Source organism: Haliotis rufescens, unplaced genomic scaffold (genome assembly GCF_023055435.1).
Source record: "Haliotis rufescens isolate VD_foot unplaced genomic scaffold, xgHalRufe1.0.p SCAF_7, whole genome shotgun sequence".
NCBI classification, from domain to species: domain Eukaryota; kingdom Metazoa; phylum Mollusca; class Gastropoda; order Lepetellida; family Haliotidae; genus Haliotis; species Haliotis rufescens.
Window position 1 is genome coordinate 15,824,368 of NW_025964361.1, and position 18,694 is coordinate 15,843,061.

Genomic DNA, 18,694 nt, shown 5'->3' on the forward strand with positions numbered 1-18,694 from the left:
TGTTGGTTAGGGCTGCAACGATACACCTAAGTCAAGATACGATACGTATCTCGATACTTACATCACGATTTGATACGTATCTCGATATGCTACGATACACATTGTGACAAGAGAAGACAAGAGATAAATGAATTAAACTTAGTTTATTAAAATGAAAACATAAATGAAAGTGAATGAATGTTCATGAGTCATAAAATATATACTGTAATGAGTAATTTTACTTAATGAATCATTTGCCATTTCCATGTAATGGCTAGCAAACACAAAAGTAACAGTCCTACATATCTGTGAGTTGTGACTAGATGGTAGGAGTAAATACTAAATGTACCAGTGTCCAGTAGCTAATGATTTGCCATTTTCATGTATAAAGGCAAAAAACAATTAAAAACAATTATAGCAACAGCCATGTTATACAACATTTGAAAGGTCTAATCCTAGTGTTTATAAATATGAAAGTTATGTTTATCACAATCTTTAAATAATGCATTGACAACTTAATTAAGTTCGTTGTAAAATAAAAAATGTGAACACATTCATAACGTCCAAATTAAGGACCAAAGAAGCGAAAATTTGACGATTTGGGGCAAATATAAGATTTCAAAAGATCTACTTATCATTTTTTTTTCTTTTTTATTATTTACGTAGATCTAATTGGAAAATTATTTTAAAAAGAATTATGAATAGTATCTGTTTTCATCCATTTCCGGATAACAGCGGCTGTCCGCTCAGTAACATGAAGAAATACCTCCGTTTTGGAAAGCTTCGTATGAATAACACGTTCGTCGAAGACTGACATATGACACATCGCTAGAAAGCTTGTTTTTTCATCTACACGCTCGTATCTTTGCCTGGATCGATCAGATTTCATTGGATAAAAAATTGTTTCTAATGACGCTTTCTTGCCGAAATCTGCTACAAGGTTCATGATTGGTCAATTTTAAGCACGTGACCTGAGGCAGGCAATCAAATTACAAATCCTCCTGTACAATGAATTTCAGATTTTTATGAAATGTTTTGGTTAAATCGTGTTATTCTGAACGTTTTAAGCAGGAAATTGCGATCTATATTAAAAATATGGAGCTTCGTGGATGTATCATGTTAGGTTACAAGCTGTGACAAAGATTTTCCATGCATATAATTCTTGTGAATACCTCACCTCTATCACATCAGTGCCATAAATTCCTGTTTATGCTGAGAACCACACTATAAATTTTTATAAATTTTCAACAGACGTCCACTACACTGCCAACATATCCATAGTTGTGAGGGAAACCCTATCCCTTGCCAGAGGCGCCACTGCGCATGCGCAAGGCGGGAATCTAGTCACTTCTTTCCTGTGTGTCCTGATGACAACAAGGAAATTTTTTTTGTTGCACATCCGAACACGTGATTGAGTTCTACATACAAGATAGATTGTCTCAAGCTTTATAGACTACAAGCAAAGAGCAGTTCTACAAGCAGAATGGGGGTATAGAAGATCGGAGTCTCTAGTAAGTAATTAGTTAAGAAAAGTGTTGTGGGATGAGATCTTCATCTCATAAGCAGACCCCTGTCTGTTCGGGCTGTGGACAACACCAAGCTCCTGGGGATCCTCAGCCTAGATGTCTCGCATGCAAGAAAAGCAGCTGTACACAGAAGTCAAGGTGCAGTTATTGCGAGCATCTGTCAAAAGAAAAATTTGACAAGCTCTCCAAGGCATGGATCAAAAATCTCGATTATAAAATGGTCACTAGAGCATCTACATCAAGAAAACAAGTGATTAAGCCCGTGGCGGCCAAAATTAATCACGGGGGTGACAAGCGAGTGTCGCGCGAGGGCGCCGTCTCACCTTATGAGGAGAAGAGACCCCGTCGCTCATCCCACTCTCCCAATAATGTTGAGGAGCAGATGCATGTTACCGGTCAAACAGAAAGTGCCTCTAACTTGCATCCGGCAACGTCTGGTACGGTCGATCATCGAGTTTGGACAGAAACTAACGATTTTCACCCTCTGCCGCGTTCCCCCTTTAACGTAAATGAGTTCACGGAAAGAATAACATATTCAATGTCTGTTATGATTGACACACGCATGCAATCTAAGTCTCGAGAATTCTCAGATCTAAAAGAATCAGTTAATCAAACCCGGCTTGGCCAATCAGGGATTGATCACGAGAGTAAACAGAGATCTAAGGCTGAATATGGCAGTACACCCTCATACAGCAGACATGTACAAGGTTACGCTGAATCAGACTATGAGGACAGTAGGAGAATAATACTAAGAGACCGAGAATCTCATAGATCTTCTCCCTACCACGCACATCACAGGGCTCATTGTGAATCACGGACTTCACACCGCAGTATGCACAGAAATACGCACCAATCACCGTCAAGCCACTATGATAGACGCACCGACAAAGCTCGTGCATATCAGGATAGTAATCCTAAGCGTGCACCCTCTCATACTGCCACACAGTCCTGTTATTCGGGCGAAGAAAGCGAGGGAAATATGACATCACCATACAGTTATAGACCACGTGATTCCCGCACAGCTTGCTGTAAATCAGACGACCGGGATTACGATACCCTCAGCCATACGACCCACTCCCAGCCCAGCCAGAGTAGGGGGTGCCGATCTACACCTGAGTATTCAGGCTATGGGGACACTGCTATAGAGGAGGATTATAGATCAAACAATTACTCCCTTAGAGACATCATAGAACTTTATGAACTAATGCCCACCTTAAAACCAGATCAGGACAGTACACCCGTTAAACCCTTGATTGAACGTGCAGGATATGAGGGACTGGATAAGGGGACCGAACCATTCCATACGCTTCCCCCTCCGTCATATTTGGATGACGTCATCAAGAGAACTGAAAATCAATTGAACTTTTCAGCGGGTCCTAGTGCTAAACTGAGGCCTATCTATATTAGATCTGCTTACAAAACACATGATGATCCGTTCACACTACAGCCTAGCATTGACGAAGATTACTTCGATCTGGTTAAGAAACCTAACCCCAATATGCGCATTGATATGTCCAAGATCAAGAGCTTAGATAAGGTCAGTAAACAAATGATTAATACCAGTTCTTACATCAACTGGTTAGCAGCTGGTATTCGCCATGTCATACCCCCGTACAACCAGAGCGATGATATTCCCTTAGACACTTCCACGGAACTGACTAGTCAGAAGACGGGATTTATCCACAGCTCATTAGACCACATACTGAAGATGCAGGAAGACCTCCTATCAGCTCAAGTATGGATGTCAGCGCAGTTTCTGCTCATGCAAAGAATACACTTACTACAGCAAGTTCATCATGTGATGCCAGACCCTTTAAAGAGATCCATGATGTCACAGCCCATTACGTCATCGCAGATTATCAACGGTAGACTGAAGTCGGTGAAGGAAGCCATTATCTCGTCAACTAACCAGAAATTTCAGGAATCCACCATCTCGTTAGCATCCAAGTTACAGAGACAACCGGCGGTTACTCGACCCCAGCGACAGAGTCCTGGACCCCGACGCGAACAGTCCAACCGGGATTCTTTTCGAGCCTCTACACAGAGAAACAGATCGTATCAACCCAGGTACAAGAACTCCAGAGTTGATCTTCCCACTTCACAGAGAGGACTTGGCAGAGGAAGAGGCAGTTCCCGTAGGGGCCCCCCTCGGAGATGACTTCACCATAAATCTACAGACCCATCCAGATCCTACCGACTTCACCTGCCCTACAGACAACGATTTAGAATTACGGAAGACCAAGGACATGTCTACTCCAAATCCAGTCGAACTAGCCAATCTTACAAACATCGACCCAAGACTACCCAAGTTCAAATCTCATCCTATTCCGGGACCAGTCGGAGGCCGTCTTATGCAGTACGCAACCAACTGGGAGACCATCACAGACGACTCATGGTTACTCGAAGTAATAAGAAGAGGCTGCAAACTTCACTTCTTAAAACGACCAAAACTAGTCATTCATCCTACCGGACCCCGATTCCAGCTATCAGGACCGAAGCTAATCGCAGCAGAAGTAGCCATACAAAAATTACTCACAAAAGGAGCTATCAGCACCCTAAAGGAGTCAGACACCTCCCTCGGATTCTACTCCCCAGTTTTCCTGGTACCGAAGAAGAATTCTTCAGAGATGAGATTAATAATAGACCTAAAAACTCTGAACAAAGATTACCTGGAAAAACCACCCACATTTCAGATGGAATCTATAAAGAAGATGAAGAATTCCCTAAGACAAGCAGATTGGATGATAAGCATAGATCTCCAAGACGCATATCTTCACGTCCCGATCCATCCAAGTCATCGTCGATACCTACGATTCGCTGTCAACGGTCAGAGATACCAGTTCAGGGTACTACCATTCGGCATATCCATCGCCCCATGGTTATTCACCAGGATCACCAATCCCGTCATTGGTTTCGCCCATCTAAAGCTCATAAGGCTTCATGGATATATAGACGATTTCCTATCGGTCGATCAGGACAAATCACAACTCAGTCTAAACACAGTGTGTCTCATCCAACTTCTCACAAACTTAGGTTTCGTGGTTCACTCTCAAAAATCAGAGCTAGTACCCACACAGGTCATCACCTACATAGGCGCAAGATTTATTCTCGACAAGGGCATCGTAGCACCCCCAGAGGACAGATATGCAAGAGTACAGAGCATGATTACAAGCGCACTCGATCAGCCCGTCAAGTCGAGACGCTGGTGGATGTCTTGCCTAGGCACGCTCACATCTATCCAAGACCTAACCTACAGAGGCAGGCTACAATTACGGCCCTTGCAGATTTGGATGAACACCACCAAGAACCTAGAGCTGGAAGCACTAATCCAACCCCCACAAGTTCGAATCTCAGAACTCCTTTGGTGGCTAAATCGTCAAAATGTCATGCCAGGTATTCCACTAAACTACCCCAACCCCCTACATCAACTCTACACAGATGCATCAGGAGTGGCTAGCTCATGGAGACCAGCCTCATCTGCCTTATACAATAACAGATGGGACAAGTTCGTCGAATGGAGAAGAGGAAAACAGTTACATGGAGATATAACGATACCTATAGTAGCCGAATTCTTGATCCATCTCAGAAACGACAAGAAATTAAGACACGGCACTATCAAAGGATATAGATCAGCTCTGTCATCAGTATTACAACACGATGGCCTATCTATAGGTACCCATCCAGTACTAAATCGACTTATGAAGTCTTTTGCCCTGGAAGATATAAAAGTACCACGTACCTTCCCTAAATGGGATCTATCTATAGTATTGTCAGCATTGATGAAAGCACCATATGAGCCGATGAGTAGTGCGACATTACTATCAGTCTCCAAGAAAACTGCTTTTCTCCTAGCCATGGCTACGGCGGCTCGCGTGTCAGAACTACACGCTTTTGACATCTCCACTGTAACTCATACCCAAGAATGGAAAGCAGTGTCGTTCAGATCGCTCCCTGAATTTATTGCCAAAAACCAGTCGTCAACCTTTGGCCCAATCGGACACAGGCAATACACAATACCAGCCCTAAGTAAAAGTGTGGACTTCCCGGACAGATTGCTTTGCCCCATAAGAGCCTTGAGATATTTTATTACAGCAACTCAACCCCACAGAAAGCAGAGAAAACGTCTATTTATCTCTTGCAAGCCCTCGTCAGAAAAGGACATCACAAAGGGCACTGTAGCGGGATGGCTAAAATCAGTTATCACAGATAGCTATAAAACGGCACAAATCTCCACTCCGATTTGGGGTAGCTGCAGACCTCACGAAATCAGAGCACTGGCAACAAGCCTAGCCACATGGAATACTGCATCCATCGAACAAATCGTGGCCAGCTGCCAGTGGAAGTCCCGCAACACTTTTTCAAACTTTTACTTACGAGACATACAGACCGATCTAAATGGACTATACACTCTGGGGCCCTTGGTGGCTGCCCAGGTGATTGTCACCAAGTAACCTGTTCCCTCCCTCTTCCAGGAAGGGAAAAAAGATGGGGGGGGGGGGGGGGGGGGGGTGAAGATTTCAGAAGTACCTCATGAACTCAGGGTAAGTTGTATTTTGTTACTGGATTGCGCTATTGAGTTAGTAAAACAGGGCAAATGACAACACTGAAATCAGAGATCGAAGGATTAAGTGATATACGGTAATCTACATGATAGGAACGTCAATGTACTACCACCGGAAGTGAAGTCATAGGAGTCATCACACCGGAAAAACATTAAGATACGTTAAATATCACTAGCCAAAAGGGCATAACGGTAAACTACGTCATAAGTGATACAAGTGAATAGTGACACCAGAAGTGACGTCACAGATGACGTCATCACAGGAAGTGACGTCACTAAATGTCTAAGTATCACAAGGGAATATACATATACCCTTCACATGACGTCTTGAAAATTCTGTACATCTAAGTCTTGTAAGTAGACTATTAGACACATCCGTTTTAAGACCCCTTTTGGCATATAATCCTTGGTTTTACTACTCCATTAGCCAAATATCTATGGGATGCTAGATACCAGAACCCGCCGGTCCCTCTGGTGTATACTGGCACTGATGTGATAGAGGTGAGGTATTCACAAGAATTATCAAACAATAGTTATCATTGTGAATAATTCTAAGAATACCACCTCTATCAAATCAGGAATTAATCCCTCCCACCTCCCCAAATATCTGCATCTAGTTGATGAGAGTAATGGGTTGAAAGAAGTGACTAGATTACCGCCTTGCGCATGCGCAGTGGCGCCTCTGGCAAGGGATAGGGTTTCCCTCACAACTATGGTTATGTTGGCAGTGTAGTGGACGTCTGTTGAAAATTTATAAAAATTTATAGTGTGGTTCTCAGCATAAACAGGAATTTATGGCACTGATGTGATAGAGGTGATATTCTTAGAATTATTCACAATGATAACTATTGTTTGATATTTTGGCATTGAACATCGTGCCCGAGCTGAGAATTTGAGGCGCCGAAAGCCGAGATGTCATTTGACTAACATTACACGCGATCGCATGAAAAGATGGAAATAATAACTTAGCTGTAAGTTTGACCGCTTTTAGATATATTTTTATTGATTTTATTTATCACTTTGTATAACATATTTAAAGATTTGCTTGAAACGTCTTTGTTTTGCTCTTTGACATGTTCGATGTGGACCCGTTGTCGAAGTGTGTGTCCAAAATTATATTTTCAATGACATTGCGGGAAATAGTGAATAACTTTTTAATCTATCGATAAAAAATTATGAATTGAAATAGAATACGTATTTCAGACATTGTGAAATGTGATAGATTTAATAAATGAATGGTATGACAGGTAAATTCTTAAAACTATATACTATTTTGACGTGACTAAGGCTTGGCTGGTTAACCAGCCTACGGACCCTAGGGACTTAATGCTTCTTGGCTGGTTTACACACATATCTGTGATAAAAGTTTATTTACGTCTTTGAAAAACGTATCGTGAAAAATCGAGATACAGCACCTCACAAATCGCACACCATATCGTATGGAGTGAATCGCGATGCATCGGTGTCCCGGGATATCGTTTCAGCCCTAGTGATGGTGTGATGACTGTTTGGCACGTCTGATGTGAGTGTGATGACTGTTTGGCATGTTTGATGTAGATGTTTGTGTGATGACTGTTTGGCACGTTTGATGTAGGTGTTTGTGTGATGACTGTTCGGCACGTTTGATGTAGGTGTTTGTGTGATGACTGTTTGGCACGTTTGATGTGAGTGTGATGACTGTTTGGCACGTTTGATGTAGGTGTTTGTGTGATGACTGTTTGGCACGTTTGATGTGAGTGTGATGACTGTTTGGCACGTTTGATGTAGGTGTTTGTGTGATGACTGTTTGGCACGTTTGATGTAGGTGTTTGTGTGATGACTGTTTGGCACGTTTGATGTGAGTGTGATGACTGTTTGGCACGTTTGATGTAGGCGTTTGTGTGATGACTGTTGGGCACGTTTGATGTGAGTGTGATGACTCTTTGGCACGTTTGATGTAGGTGTTCGTGTGATGACTGTTTGGCACGTTTGATGTGAGTGTGATGACTTTGGCAGGTTTGATGTCGGTGTTTGTGTGATGACTGTTTGGCACGTTTGATGTGAGTGTGATGACTCTTTGGCACGTTTGATGTAGGTGTTTGTGTGATGACTGTTGCAGGGCATTATATTGGTTATGGTGTCTTTAGTTGCTGTATACGGTGTCATATAAGGTAGCAGGATAATATTATTTTATATTATGTATTTTCCTGCTAACCTAATATGACACCGTATATGGCAACTAAAGACACCATAATGAATTTATTATGATGAAAAGTTTACACTCTTTGGTATCCATATCGCACGTGTCATGTCAAAATGAAAACTTGACACTAACAACCTTACGTTGCGTGAAGGGTCAAAGGGAGACTACTCTTCAAACCTTAGAGGCCAAACCTTGTTTTAACTATAATCTTTATCATTAAAGTCATGAACGTGATCTAAAAATAGATTAATGTCCGTACACATCACAATTTATGATAGTAAAAAACAAAACAGTGTCAAATAATGAATTTCTGTACCAGAATTTCCATGTGAAATATGTGAGGTGGGTGTTGGAAAATCCAAGATGGCTGTTACTGACGTTATATGGTCTCATATTAGGTCAGTATCAACCATCTTGGATTTTTACTGACGGTATACGGGCTCATGTGAGGTCAGTAGTTCTGCTCTCTGACATCTTCCCGAGGCAAGAGAGTTAACTGACTTTAAATGTTCAGTTGCCACCCTTGCCAAACTAGGCTGGTATTATGGAGTTGCATTTTGGCTGGACTAAAGAGTCTATGCATAGTCCAATCAAAATCACACAACGAAATCGAAATCTGGTTTGTAAATTGCCATGCAGATCTCGGTCGATTGCATGATTTGCAAAGCATGTGCACCGCCAACTCGTTGTCAACAGATATTTTCTAAATCGTTCCATGTTTTTAGTCAAGGTGCTCATGTGATTTGATGCCCTTCGCGATGTAAGACTCGTTTTATCAAAATATAGATCTTGATTATCAATCAGATCGTCTTGACAGGGCGCCACCATATTGTTTGAAGCAAATGCAGGTGATACGAGAGGTGGAATCTGATTGGTCCATAGAAGAGGCATAGAAGGGACATAACTCGTAATAGCCACAGGTGGGAGGGTGGAAATTGGACTTTTACAGTCAGTTAAATCCCTAGCCTCTGGGAGATGCTCTCTGATTGGTCAATTTCACTTTGAGGCATAATAATGAAAAATATGAGGCTTTCGAGGAAACGGGATAAACCTTTGTCAACTATTGATATGAGTTTGATTGATAGAATTTTATGCTTCAGGATTACCTGATAAACACTTGGGTGAAGTTTGACAGCTGTAGCCTAGATGGAGAGGAGGTACTTGCCTTGGTCTGGTTGCACAATGGAATCCAGGTAGGTTGGCTTTGGACCCATTTGTTTCACAAAAATTAGGCTTGACAAAAAAATGCAAATGTTTTATGAATTCATAGTGGTGCTGTTACAATAGTTTGCTTATTTGAGATCTGTTCTTATCAATACCTTATTTTCATTTTCATTTTCATTTCAAGTGCTTAGGCATGTTAATAAAACATCTACTGTTATGATCAACAGGCAGTTTCAAAATAGTATATAATTTAATATTGTTAGATTATGAATTTACGCAGACTTTGCATTGTATAGTGTTTTTCCACACCTTGCTGTTGGTCTGACCTTAGCCTCTGATGACAGCCTGTGTATGTTGAACTTCCTGTTGACTACATCTTCCTGCATGGTTCAGATTCCTTTCAGCCCTGACAAGCGAGACAGCGTCCTGTACAGTGACAAGTTCCCTCGCACCAAGTTTAAGCCCACGCTGTCACTGTTTGGGAGTAAGCCCATGGAGGGTTGGGTGGCTGTCACAGCTACAGGCCTGGTGAGTCAACTGCAGCGCCTACACAGTGTCATGAGCAGTTCTGTCTTTAGTGACCAACACTTGTTTCTGAGGTGTATAATAATAACAGCAGCACGAACAACAATAATATAAATAGATATAAATAAATGCACCCTATCAACCCACAAATGCGTGCTCATAGTTATATTAACATTAAAGTAACTTTTCATGGAACAGAATGGATGGGAATTAAAAAAAGCAAAACCTACAGAGTGGCAACCTGATTAATGTTTTTAGTCGCCCCCCCCCTCCCCCGGCATATAATGCGGGGTATATAGAGATCAGTCAGTCTGTCTGTCCGTCTGTCTGTCCTGTTATTATTTCCTTTTCGGGGGCAGAACCCAAAAAACATTCAGAGTATTTGATCGATACTTGGCAAATCTATGTCACATCCTGAAGTGGTGCCTTTTGCTATTTAGGAATTTAAGAAAGTTTTATTTTTTACGTTTCCATGGTAACAAGTTGGATTTAAGTTTTAATATAAGGTGGGTTCACTTATGGAATATAACAAATAAACTGTTAAATATTTCCTTGCCAAACATTGCATGTCTATATATAAGGCACATACTGAACTGGTGCCATATGATATTAAGGAGTTTTAGAAATGTTTATTTTAGAATTTCCATTGCAGCTATTTTGACATGAGCTAAGAGAATTATTGGGTCAGTTACCTGGTTTGGGACCATAACATGTTAAAATGACTTCATTGACTATACACTTGTTTAGTTATTGTTTCTTGTAATTTGTCATTTGTTTACATAAAAAACCCACAGAAACACACTTGTTTTACTTTCCATTTCATATGGATGCGACCATGGTGGATCTTTTGTGGGTAAACAATGTATGCTTCTTCAAGAACATCCAACTCTTGACTCATTACATACAGGATTGCACATTTACTAGTGGTTACTTTACAGTCAGCTGCCGGGGGGATATGTCATCTTTCTGATGACTCTTGTTGACCTAATCATAGACTTGCAAGGGGTGTAGCATTAACTTCATGATATAAGCATGGTACAGCTGTAGCATTAATTTCATCATACCATCATACCAACATGCTTCAGTATAGACTTGATGGAGTTGTGGCACTAAGACCAACATGCTTCAATATAGACTTGATAGAGCTGTAGCACTGACCATCATACCAACATGCTGGAGTATAGACTTGATAGAGCTGTAGCACTAAGACCAATATGCTTCAATATAGACTTGATAGAGCTGTAGCACTGACCATCATACCAACATGCTTCTATATAGACTTGATAAAGCTGTAGCACTAAGACCATCATACCAACAAGCTGCAGTATAGGCGTGATAAAGCTGTTTCACGAAGATCAACATGCTTCAAAATAGACTTGATAGAGCTGTAGCACTAAGACAATCATACCAACATGCTTCAACATAGACTTGATTGAGCTGTAGCACTAAGATCATCATATCAACATACTTCAATATAGACATGATAGAGCTGTAGCACTAAGACCGTCATTCCAACATGCTTCAGTATAGACTTGATAGAGCTGTAGCACTAAGACCAACATGCTGCAGTATAGACTTGACAGAGCTGTTGCACTAAGACCGTAATACCAACATGCTTCAGTATAGACTTGATAGAGCTGTAGCACTGACCATCATACCAACATGCTTCAATATAGACTGGATAGAGCTGTAGCACTAAGACCGTCATTCCAACATGCTTCAGTATAGACTTGATAGAGCTGTAGCACTAAGACCAACATGCTGCAGTATAGACTTGATAGAGCTGTAGCACTAAGACCGTAATACCAACATGCTTCAGTATAGACTTGATAGAGCTGTAGCACTGACCATCATACCAACATGCTTCAATATAGACTTGATAGAGCTGTTGCACTGACCATCATACCAACATGCTTCAATATAGACTTGATAGAGCTGTAGCACTAAGACAGTCATACCAACATGCTTCAGTATAGACTTGATAGAGCTGTAGCACTAAGACCGTAATACCAACATGCTTCAGTATAGACTGGATAGAGCTGTAGCACTGACCATGCTGCAGTATAGACTTGATAGAGCTGTAGCACTGACTATCATACCAACATGCTTCAATATAAACTTGATAGAGCTGTAGCACTAAGACCAACATGCTTCTATATAGACTTGATAGAGCTGTAGCACTAAGACCATCATACCAACAAGCTGCAGTATAGGCGTGATAGAGCTGTTTCACGAAGATCAACATGCTTCAAAATAGACTTGATAGAGCTGTAGCACTAAGACGATCATACCAACATGCTTCAACATAGACTTGATTGAGCTGTAGCACTAAGATCATCATACCAACATACTTCAATATAGACTTGATAGAGCTGTAGCACTAAGACCGTCATTCCAACATGCTTCAGTATAGACTTGATAGAGCTGTAGCACTAAGACCAACATGCTGCAGTATAGACTTGACAGAGCTGTTGCACTAAGACCGTAATACCAACATGCTTCAGTATAGACTTGATAGAGCTGTAGCACTGACCATCATACCAACATGCTTCAATATAGACTTGATAGAGCTGTAGCACTAAGACCGTCATTCCAACATGCTTCAGTATAGACTTGATAGAGCTGTAGCACTAAGACCAACATGCTGCAGTATAGACTTGACAGAGCTGTTGCACTAAGACAGTAATACCAACATGCTTCAGTATAGACTTGATAGAGCTGTAGCACTGACCATCATACCAACATGCTTCAATATAGACTTGATAGAGCTGTTGCACTGACCATCATACCAACATGCTTCAATATAGACTTTATAGAGCTGTAGCACTAAGACAGTCATACCAACATGCTTCAGTATAGACTTGATAGAGCTGTAGCACTAAGACCGTAATACCAACATGCTTCAGTATAGACTGGATAGAGCTGTAGCACTGACCATGCTGCAGTATAGACTTGATAGAGCTGTAGCACTGACCATCATACCAACATGCTTCAATATAAACTTGATAGAGCTGTAGCACTAAGACCAACATGCTTCTATATAGACTGGATAGAGCTGTAGCACTGAACATCATTCCAACATGCTTCAATATAAACTTGATAGAGCTGTAGCACTAAGACCATCATACCAACATGCTTCAGTATAGACTTGATAGAGCTGTAGCACTAAGACGAACATGCTTCAATATAAACTTGATAGAGCTGTAGCACTAAGACCATCATACCAACATGCTTCAGTATAGACTTGATAGAGCTGTAGCACTAAGACCATCATACCAACATGCTTCAGTATAGACTTGATAGAGCTGTAGCACTGACCATCATACCAACATGCTTCAATATAGACTTGATAGAGCTGTAGCACTAAGACCATCATACCAACATACTTCAGTATAGACTTGATAGAGCTGTAGCACTGAACATCATTCCAACATGCTTCAATATAAACTTGATAGAGCTGTAGCACTAAGACCATCATACCAACATGCTTCAATATAAACTTGATAGAGCTGTAGCACTGACCATCATACCAACATGCTTCAATATAGACTTGATAGAGCTGTAGCACTAAGACCGTCATACCAACATGCTTCAGTTTAGACTTGATAGAGCTGTAGCACTAAGACCATCATACCAACATGCTTCAGTATAGACTTGATAGAGCTGTAGCACTGAACATCATTCCAACATGCTTCAATATGAACTTGATAGAGCTGTAGCACTGAACATCATTCCAACATGCTTCAATATGAACTTGATAGAGCTGTAGCACTAAGACCATCATACCAACATGCTTCAGTATAGACTTGATAGAGCTGTAGCACTAAGACCATCATACCAACATGCTTCAGTATAGACTTGATAGAGCTGTAGCACTAAGACCATCATACCAACATGCTTCAGTATAGACTTGATAGAGCTGTAGCACTGAACATCATTCCAACATGCTTCAATATGAACTTGATAGAGCTGTAGCACTGAACATCATTCCAACATGCTTCAATATGAACTTGATAGAGCTGTAGCACTAAGACCATCATACCAACATGCTTCAGTATAGACTTGATAGAGCTGTAGCACTAAGACCATCATACCAACATGCTTCAGTATAGACTTGATAGAGCTGTAGCACTAAGACCATCATACCAACATGCTTCAGTATAGACTTGATAGAGCTGTAGCACTGAACATCATTCCAACATGCTTCAATATGAACTTGATAGAGCTGTAGCACTAAGACCATCATACCAACATGCTTCAGTATAGACTTGATAGAGCTGTAGCACTAAGACGAACATGCTTCTATATAGACTGGATAGAGCTGTAGCACTAAGACCATCATACCAACATGCTTCAGTATAGACTTGATAGAGCTGTAGCACTAAGACCATCATACCAACATGCTTCAATATAAACTTGATAGAACTGTAGCACTAAGACCATCATACCAACATGCTTCAGTATAGACTTGATAGAGCTGTAGCACTAAGACCATCATACCAACATGCTTCAGTATAGACTTGATAGAGCTGTAGCACTAAGACCATCACACTTCGAACTAGACTTAGTACAGCTACTTTGTACAATGCCATGTCCTACTTGCAGGTGAGTGTCAGCCTGCTACAGGAGCAAGAGAAGAAGCTGGTGACTGTGCAGGAGAATCTTGCACCATCTCACCTACGGCTCTCGGACGCTGATGTGGCCTTCACCAACACAGGTGAGATCATCATTGCAACCAGTGATGGTCTGATGTCCTCTGCCATACAGTGCTTCACCGTCTCTGTGAAGATGCTGCAGATGTCCCACGAGATCACGTGTTGTGCTGGAGCTAGTCTCTACATGAAGAGCCAGATGGAGTATGGCAACAAGGACAGCCAGACCATGAGGATCACCCATCTCATGTTCATGAACCAGGAGAGCAGCGACACACTGCTCATCGGCTGCGGTAGTCATGGCTACAGTAGCATAGAGGTGTGGCAGCTTGTAGAACAAACCATGTCACTTCATCGGATGTTCCAGAGCACTGCCAATCCTGACTATGCATACAAGACCCCAAAGTGGATGCACAAGGCCACCATCCAGCACAGCTCCATGATCTCCAGTATAGCATGTCCACAGATCAGTGTCAGCAGGACTATAAACGATGCTGCTGGCTTTGTCTCCTACTTCGCTGCAGCCTACAGAGATGGATCTGTAAAGATCCTTCATCGCCAGAGTTTCCAAGTTATAACCACATGTTCCTGGGAGATGTTGATAGGAATACACTATCCTGGCCTCCCTGGAGAGAAGTTACCACGGCCTGCGTCGTACATGTCCACAATCCAACAGACACCATCTGGGTGTGGGCTAATTGGGTTCTGTGGTGACAAGACTTACATGTTCCAGGTGTTCAACATCCGGGACGGCCCCATACAGTTGATGGCGCCAGTCATCATACACCTGCTTGAGTATGTCATGTATGTCGGCCATGACTGGTGGGATATCCTCATGATCATAGGCCAAGGTAAGAACACTCTCTCTAGGATCGATTTGCTGATGAATATATTCTATTCTGAACCTCTCAGTACAAATTTTAGAACTTCGTACACAACTTCTTGGTTAATTTCCAGCACAAAGCAAGAAAGCGTTTTCCATCATGCATATGTCCTATGTTCACCGTGACCCAGGTCACCAGTACCCCCATGCTTGTCAATAAGTGGCCAACGTAGGTATGAGATAGTGGTCATAATGATGGATGAGAATGAATAGTTCTTTGAAGAATGCTGCCATGGGAGACCAAGTGTCAGCAGGAATGTGGTTCCTACCTCACTCGGTGAACCACTGGTTTGTTTGGGTTGGACGACAAACATGCAACTGAAGTGCTGTGATGCAGACATTATTTGTAAATTGAGTCTAGGAAAAACATTTGTTTTAGGCACTCCTGATACATATTTTGTTATTTCTATCATTGGATAGTTTCAATACAGAAACACATGAGGGTAATAATCTCTAGCACATGATGTTTTTCTTCAAATTTTAGTCTGTATTTCTCTCACTGAAGTAACTTGTGAAACTGCATATAAATACAATGATGGAGTTTGTTAACGTCCACATTTATCATCGTGTTTTACAGAAACACATCGTGAAGCCATTGACTACCAATTATGTGATAAATAGCCATTGAAATAACCTTAAATTCCCATCCTCACTGACTGCCTCCATGTTGTGCAGGGCTGATAGAGAGGATCTGTCAGCGGCTGATGGACACATTTCAGAAGCAGCCCATCTCCCTCCAAGAGCTGCTGAGGATGAGGCTGATCCGGCTTCGAATAGGTCTCTACAGCTGTCTGCCTGCCGGACACCAGAAGGCCTCTGACTGCCACGCCCTCCTTTCTCTCTTTGCCATTGCTTCCGTCCTCAAGGGGATTCTCAGGCCAAAGTCTGTATCTCCACAGGATAAGGTTAGTGGTTTGTTTAGGCTAGACAAACTGATCCACTTGTTTTTCGTATGCTTATTTGTACAACATGCTTAATATGTGTAACCCCCCAATATACAGTAGGACCCTTTCGACATGCTAGCATTTGGTGCAATCACCAACCTGCAGCCAATTTCCGTTGCCATTGCCATTGCCTGTCGGTAAATTTTTCATCTCAGTTCTATTAAGCATGTTAAGCATGGTCAGGTCACAATGTAGCTCTTGACCTCTGAATTAGTAACCAGACATGCAGATTAGCTACTGGATATATGGAATATTGACCTGGTGTTGGGGTTAACATGGAATGTGCAATAGTGACCTGGTGTTGGGGTTAACTTGAAATGTGCAATAGTGACCTGGTGTTAGGGTAAACTTGAAATGTGCAATAGTGACCTGGTGTTGGGGTTAACTTGAAATGTGCAATAGTGACCTGGTTTTGGGGTTACTTGAAATGTGCAATAGTGACCTGTTGTTGGGGTTAACATGAAATGTGGATAAGAAACATGATACTAATCCGACATTTAAATGTCCCAACTGACATGGCCTCTGTTTCCACCAGTCCCCAGCCGAGAAGTTGTCTGCAGTGTGTAGCAAGCACAGTGACCTGGAGCTGGACTCTGTGTTGACCAACCTGGACACAGATGAGTTTATTGTGGAGCCTGCCAGGAAAGACAAGCTCAACACTCAGTCTGAATGTAAGTGTGGTAGAACTATGGAGCATTTCTTCTTGTCTGTGAAACACCTTCAGAATATGACATTTCTATCGTAGTGTCAGTCGACTGCTGATTCCAAGCACTGTTCCATCCCAAACCTCGGCTTACATCATTATGCTATTTTATTATGTGATTTTTCTACACAGAAACTGGTGGCATATACAGAAGGGCAATTCTGTTGAGATATGTGTTATGTGTCTTCCAGCCTTGGGTGTCCCTTCATGGTTTCATTTCACATCTTTGGTGATGGCCAGAAATACAGATTAGGTTTAAGTACCGGTAATATTTTACTTTAAACATCTGTTGTTTTGCTGATGAAGTGTTAGATCAGTGGAACTGTGTCCTGTGTTTGTATAGCTAGGGGTGTCTTTACTATTGACATAGTATCGCGATAGTTCCTCTGCCATCCTTGCTTTGGTCAATGTATTTTTATGAAATTATTGTTAACTACTGATATTTGAACCCATTCTTGCTGTATTGCCATTGGGCTAAGCATCAATAGTCCTTCAATCACTACACCTCTATGTTATTGATCTATTTCACTGACCTGTGTGTTGTTACAGACTCGCTGCAGCCACTCCAGCCATTCATCCAGTGGGTGGCGGACTTCGCGCTGCACCTGCTGTCCTCCGCCCCCCTCTACCAGTCCTACTCCTCCTTCCTCGGCTCCTCACTGCTCCGCGATGTGTCTGTGCTCCACACGCTCCGTGAGCTCATTGTCATCATCCGTGTGTGGGGGGTAATCAACCCTGGCTGCCTCCCCACCTTCACTAACATGACGCACATAGATTGCGTCTCCCACATCTATAAGCTGCTCACCAAACTCTGGCTCTCTATCCGTGACGGTAATAGTTTTGAGTATGATGATTCGCTGATGGATGAATGCTGCCACCTGCCAAGCAAAGTCATCATCCCCAACATGAAGCAAAGCTTTGGGGAAGAGAACTATAGTTTTGCTATCTTCAGTCAACAATTTCCACTGAGTTTCTTTGTGGGTCATGAGCCAGACTATTTGTACAACTTAAAACAGTCAAGACTGTACACAACTGATGTTGCCATGGAGACCAGACAGCATCATGACGCTGTGCGACACATACATCTGGGTGCGAATCCTTCAGGTAAAGTGAGGGAATGTTGTCGGTGCAGTGCTATGTCGTTAGTTCACAGTACAGCTAAATCACTGATACTCAAGTCATGGGAGCAGAGGTTTGTCAAGATGTGTGTATGTGGTGGGCACTGGAAAATGAAGTCTACTTCTTGACAGCAATTTCTGTGACACAAAGGGAAGTAACTCTATTGACAGACTCTTGTCAGAAGATTAAAGGAGATAATGAGTTTGTAAATTGTTGATACAGAATAAATGATATATCACTGACCCATATTGAACGTCCATTGTTGTCAATTCAAGTAAGTCTGGGGTGGTGTTCAGTGGAATGCATAACACATGGTGGGCACTTGGTTATTGAGTTGGGCACTTGGTTATTGAGTTGGGCACTTGGTTATTGAGTTGGGCACCTGTTACCAGCTAGCAGAAAATAAAGGCATATAGACTACTATCTTCAATAATGAAACTTGAAGGGATGTCTGTT

The 18,694-nt window shown here is 41.9% G+C and overlaps 1 protein-coding gene across 2 annotated transcripts in view; it reads left to right on the plus strand.

Annotated features, from left to right (window-relative positions):
- LOC124115020 (mediator of RNA polymerase II transcription subunit 16-like) overlaps positions 1–18,486 on the plus strand; it is a 56,906-nt gene extending 38,420 nt beyond the window's left edge. For both annotated transcript variants that reach the window (XM_046475806.2, XM_046475807.2), the window contains exons 3-8: positions 9,349–9,441; positions 9,806–9,940; positions 14,543–15,440; positions 16,148–16,377; positions 16,952–17,087; positions 17,669–18,486. In XM_046475806.2, the coding sequence (XP_046331762.1) occupies positions 9,349–9,441; positions 9,806–9,940; positions 14,543–15,440; positions 16,148–16,377; positions 16,952–17,087; positions 17,669–18,366 (2,190 nt within the window). In that variant the 3' untranslated portion in view covers positions 18,367–18,486. The remainder of the gene's footprint in view (positions 1–9,348; positions 9,442–9,805; positions 9,941–14,542; positions 15,441–16,147; positions 16,378–16,951; positions 17,088–17,668) is intronic.
- Positions 18,487–18,694: the final 208 nt, after the last annotated feature.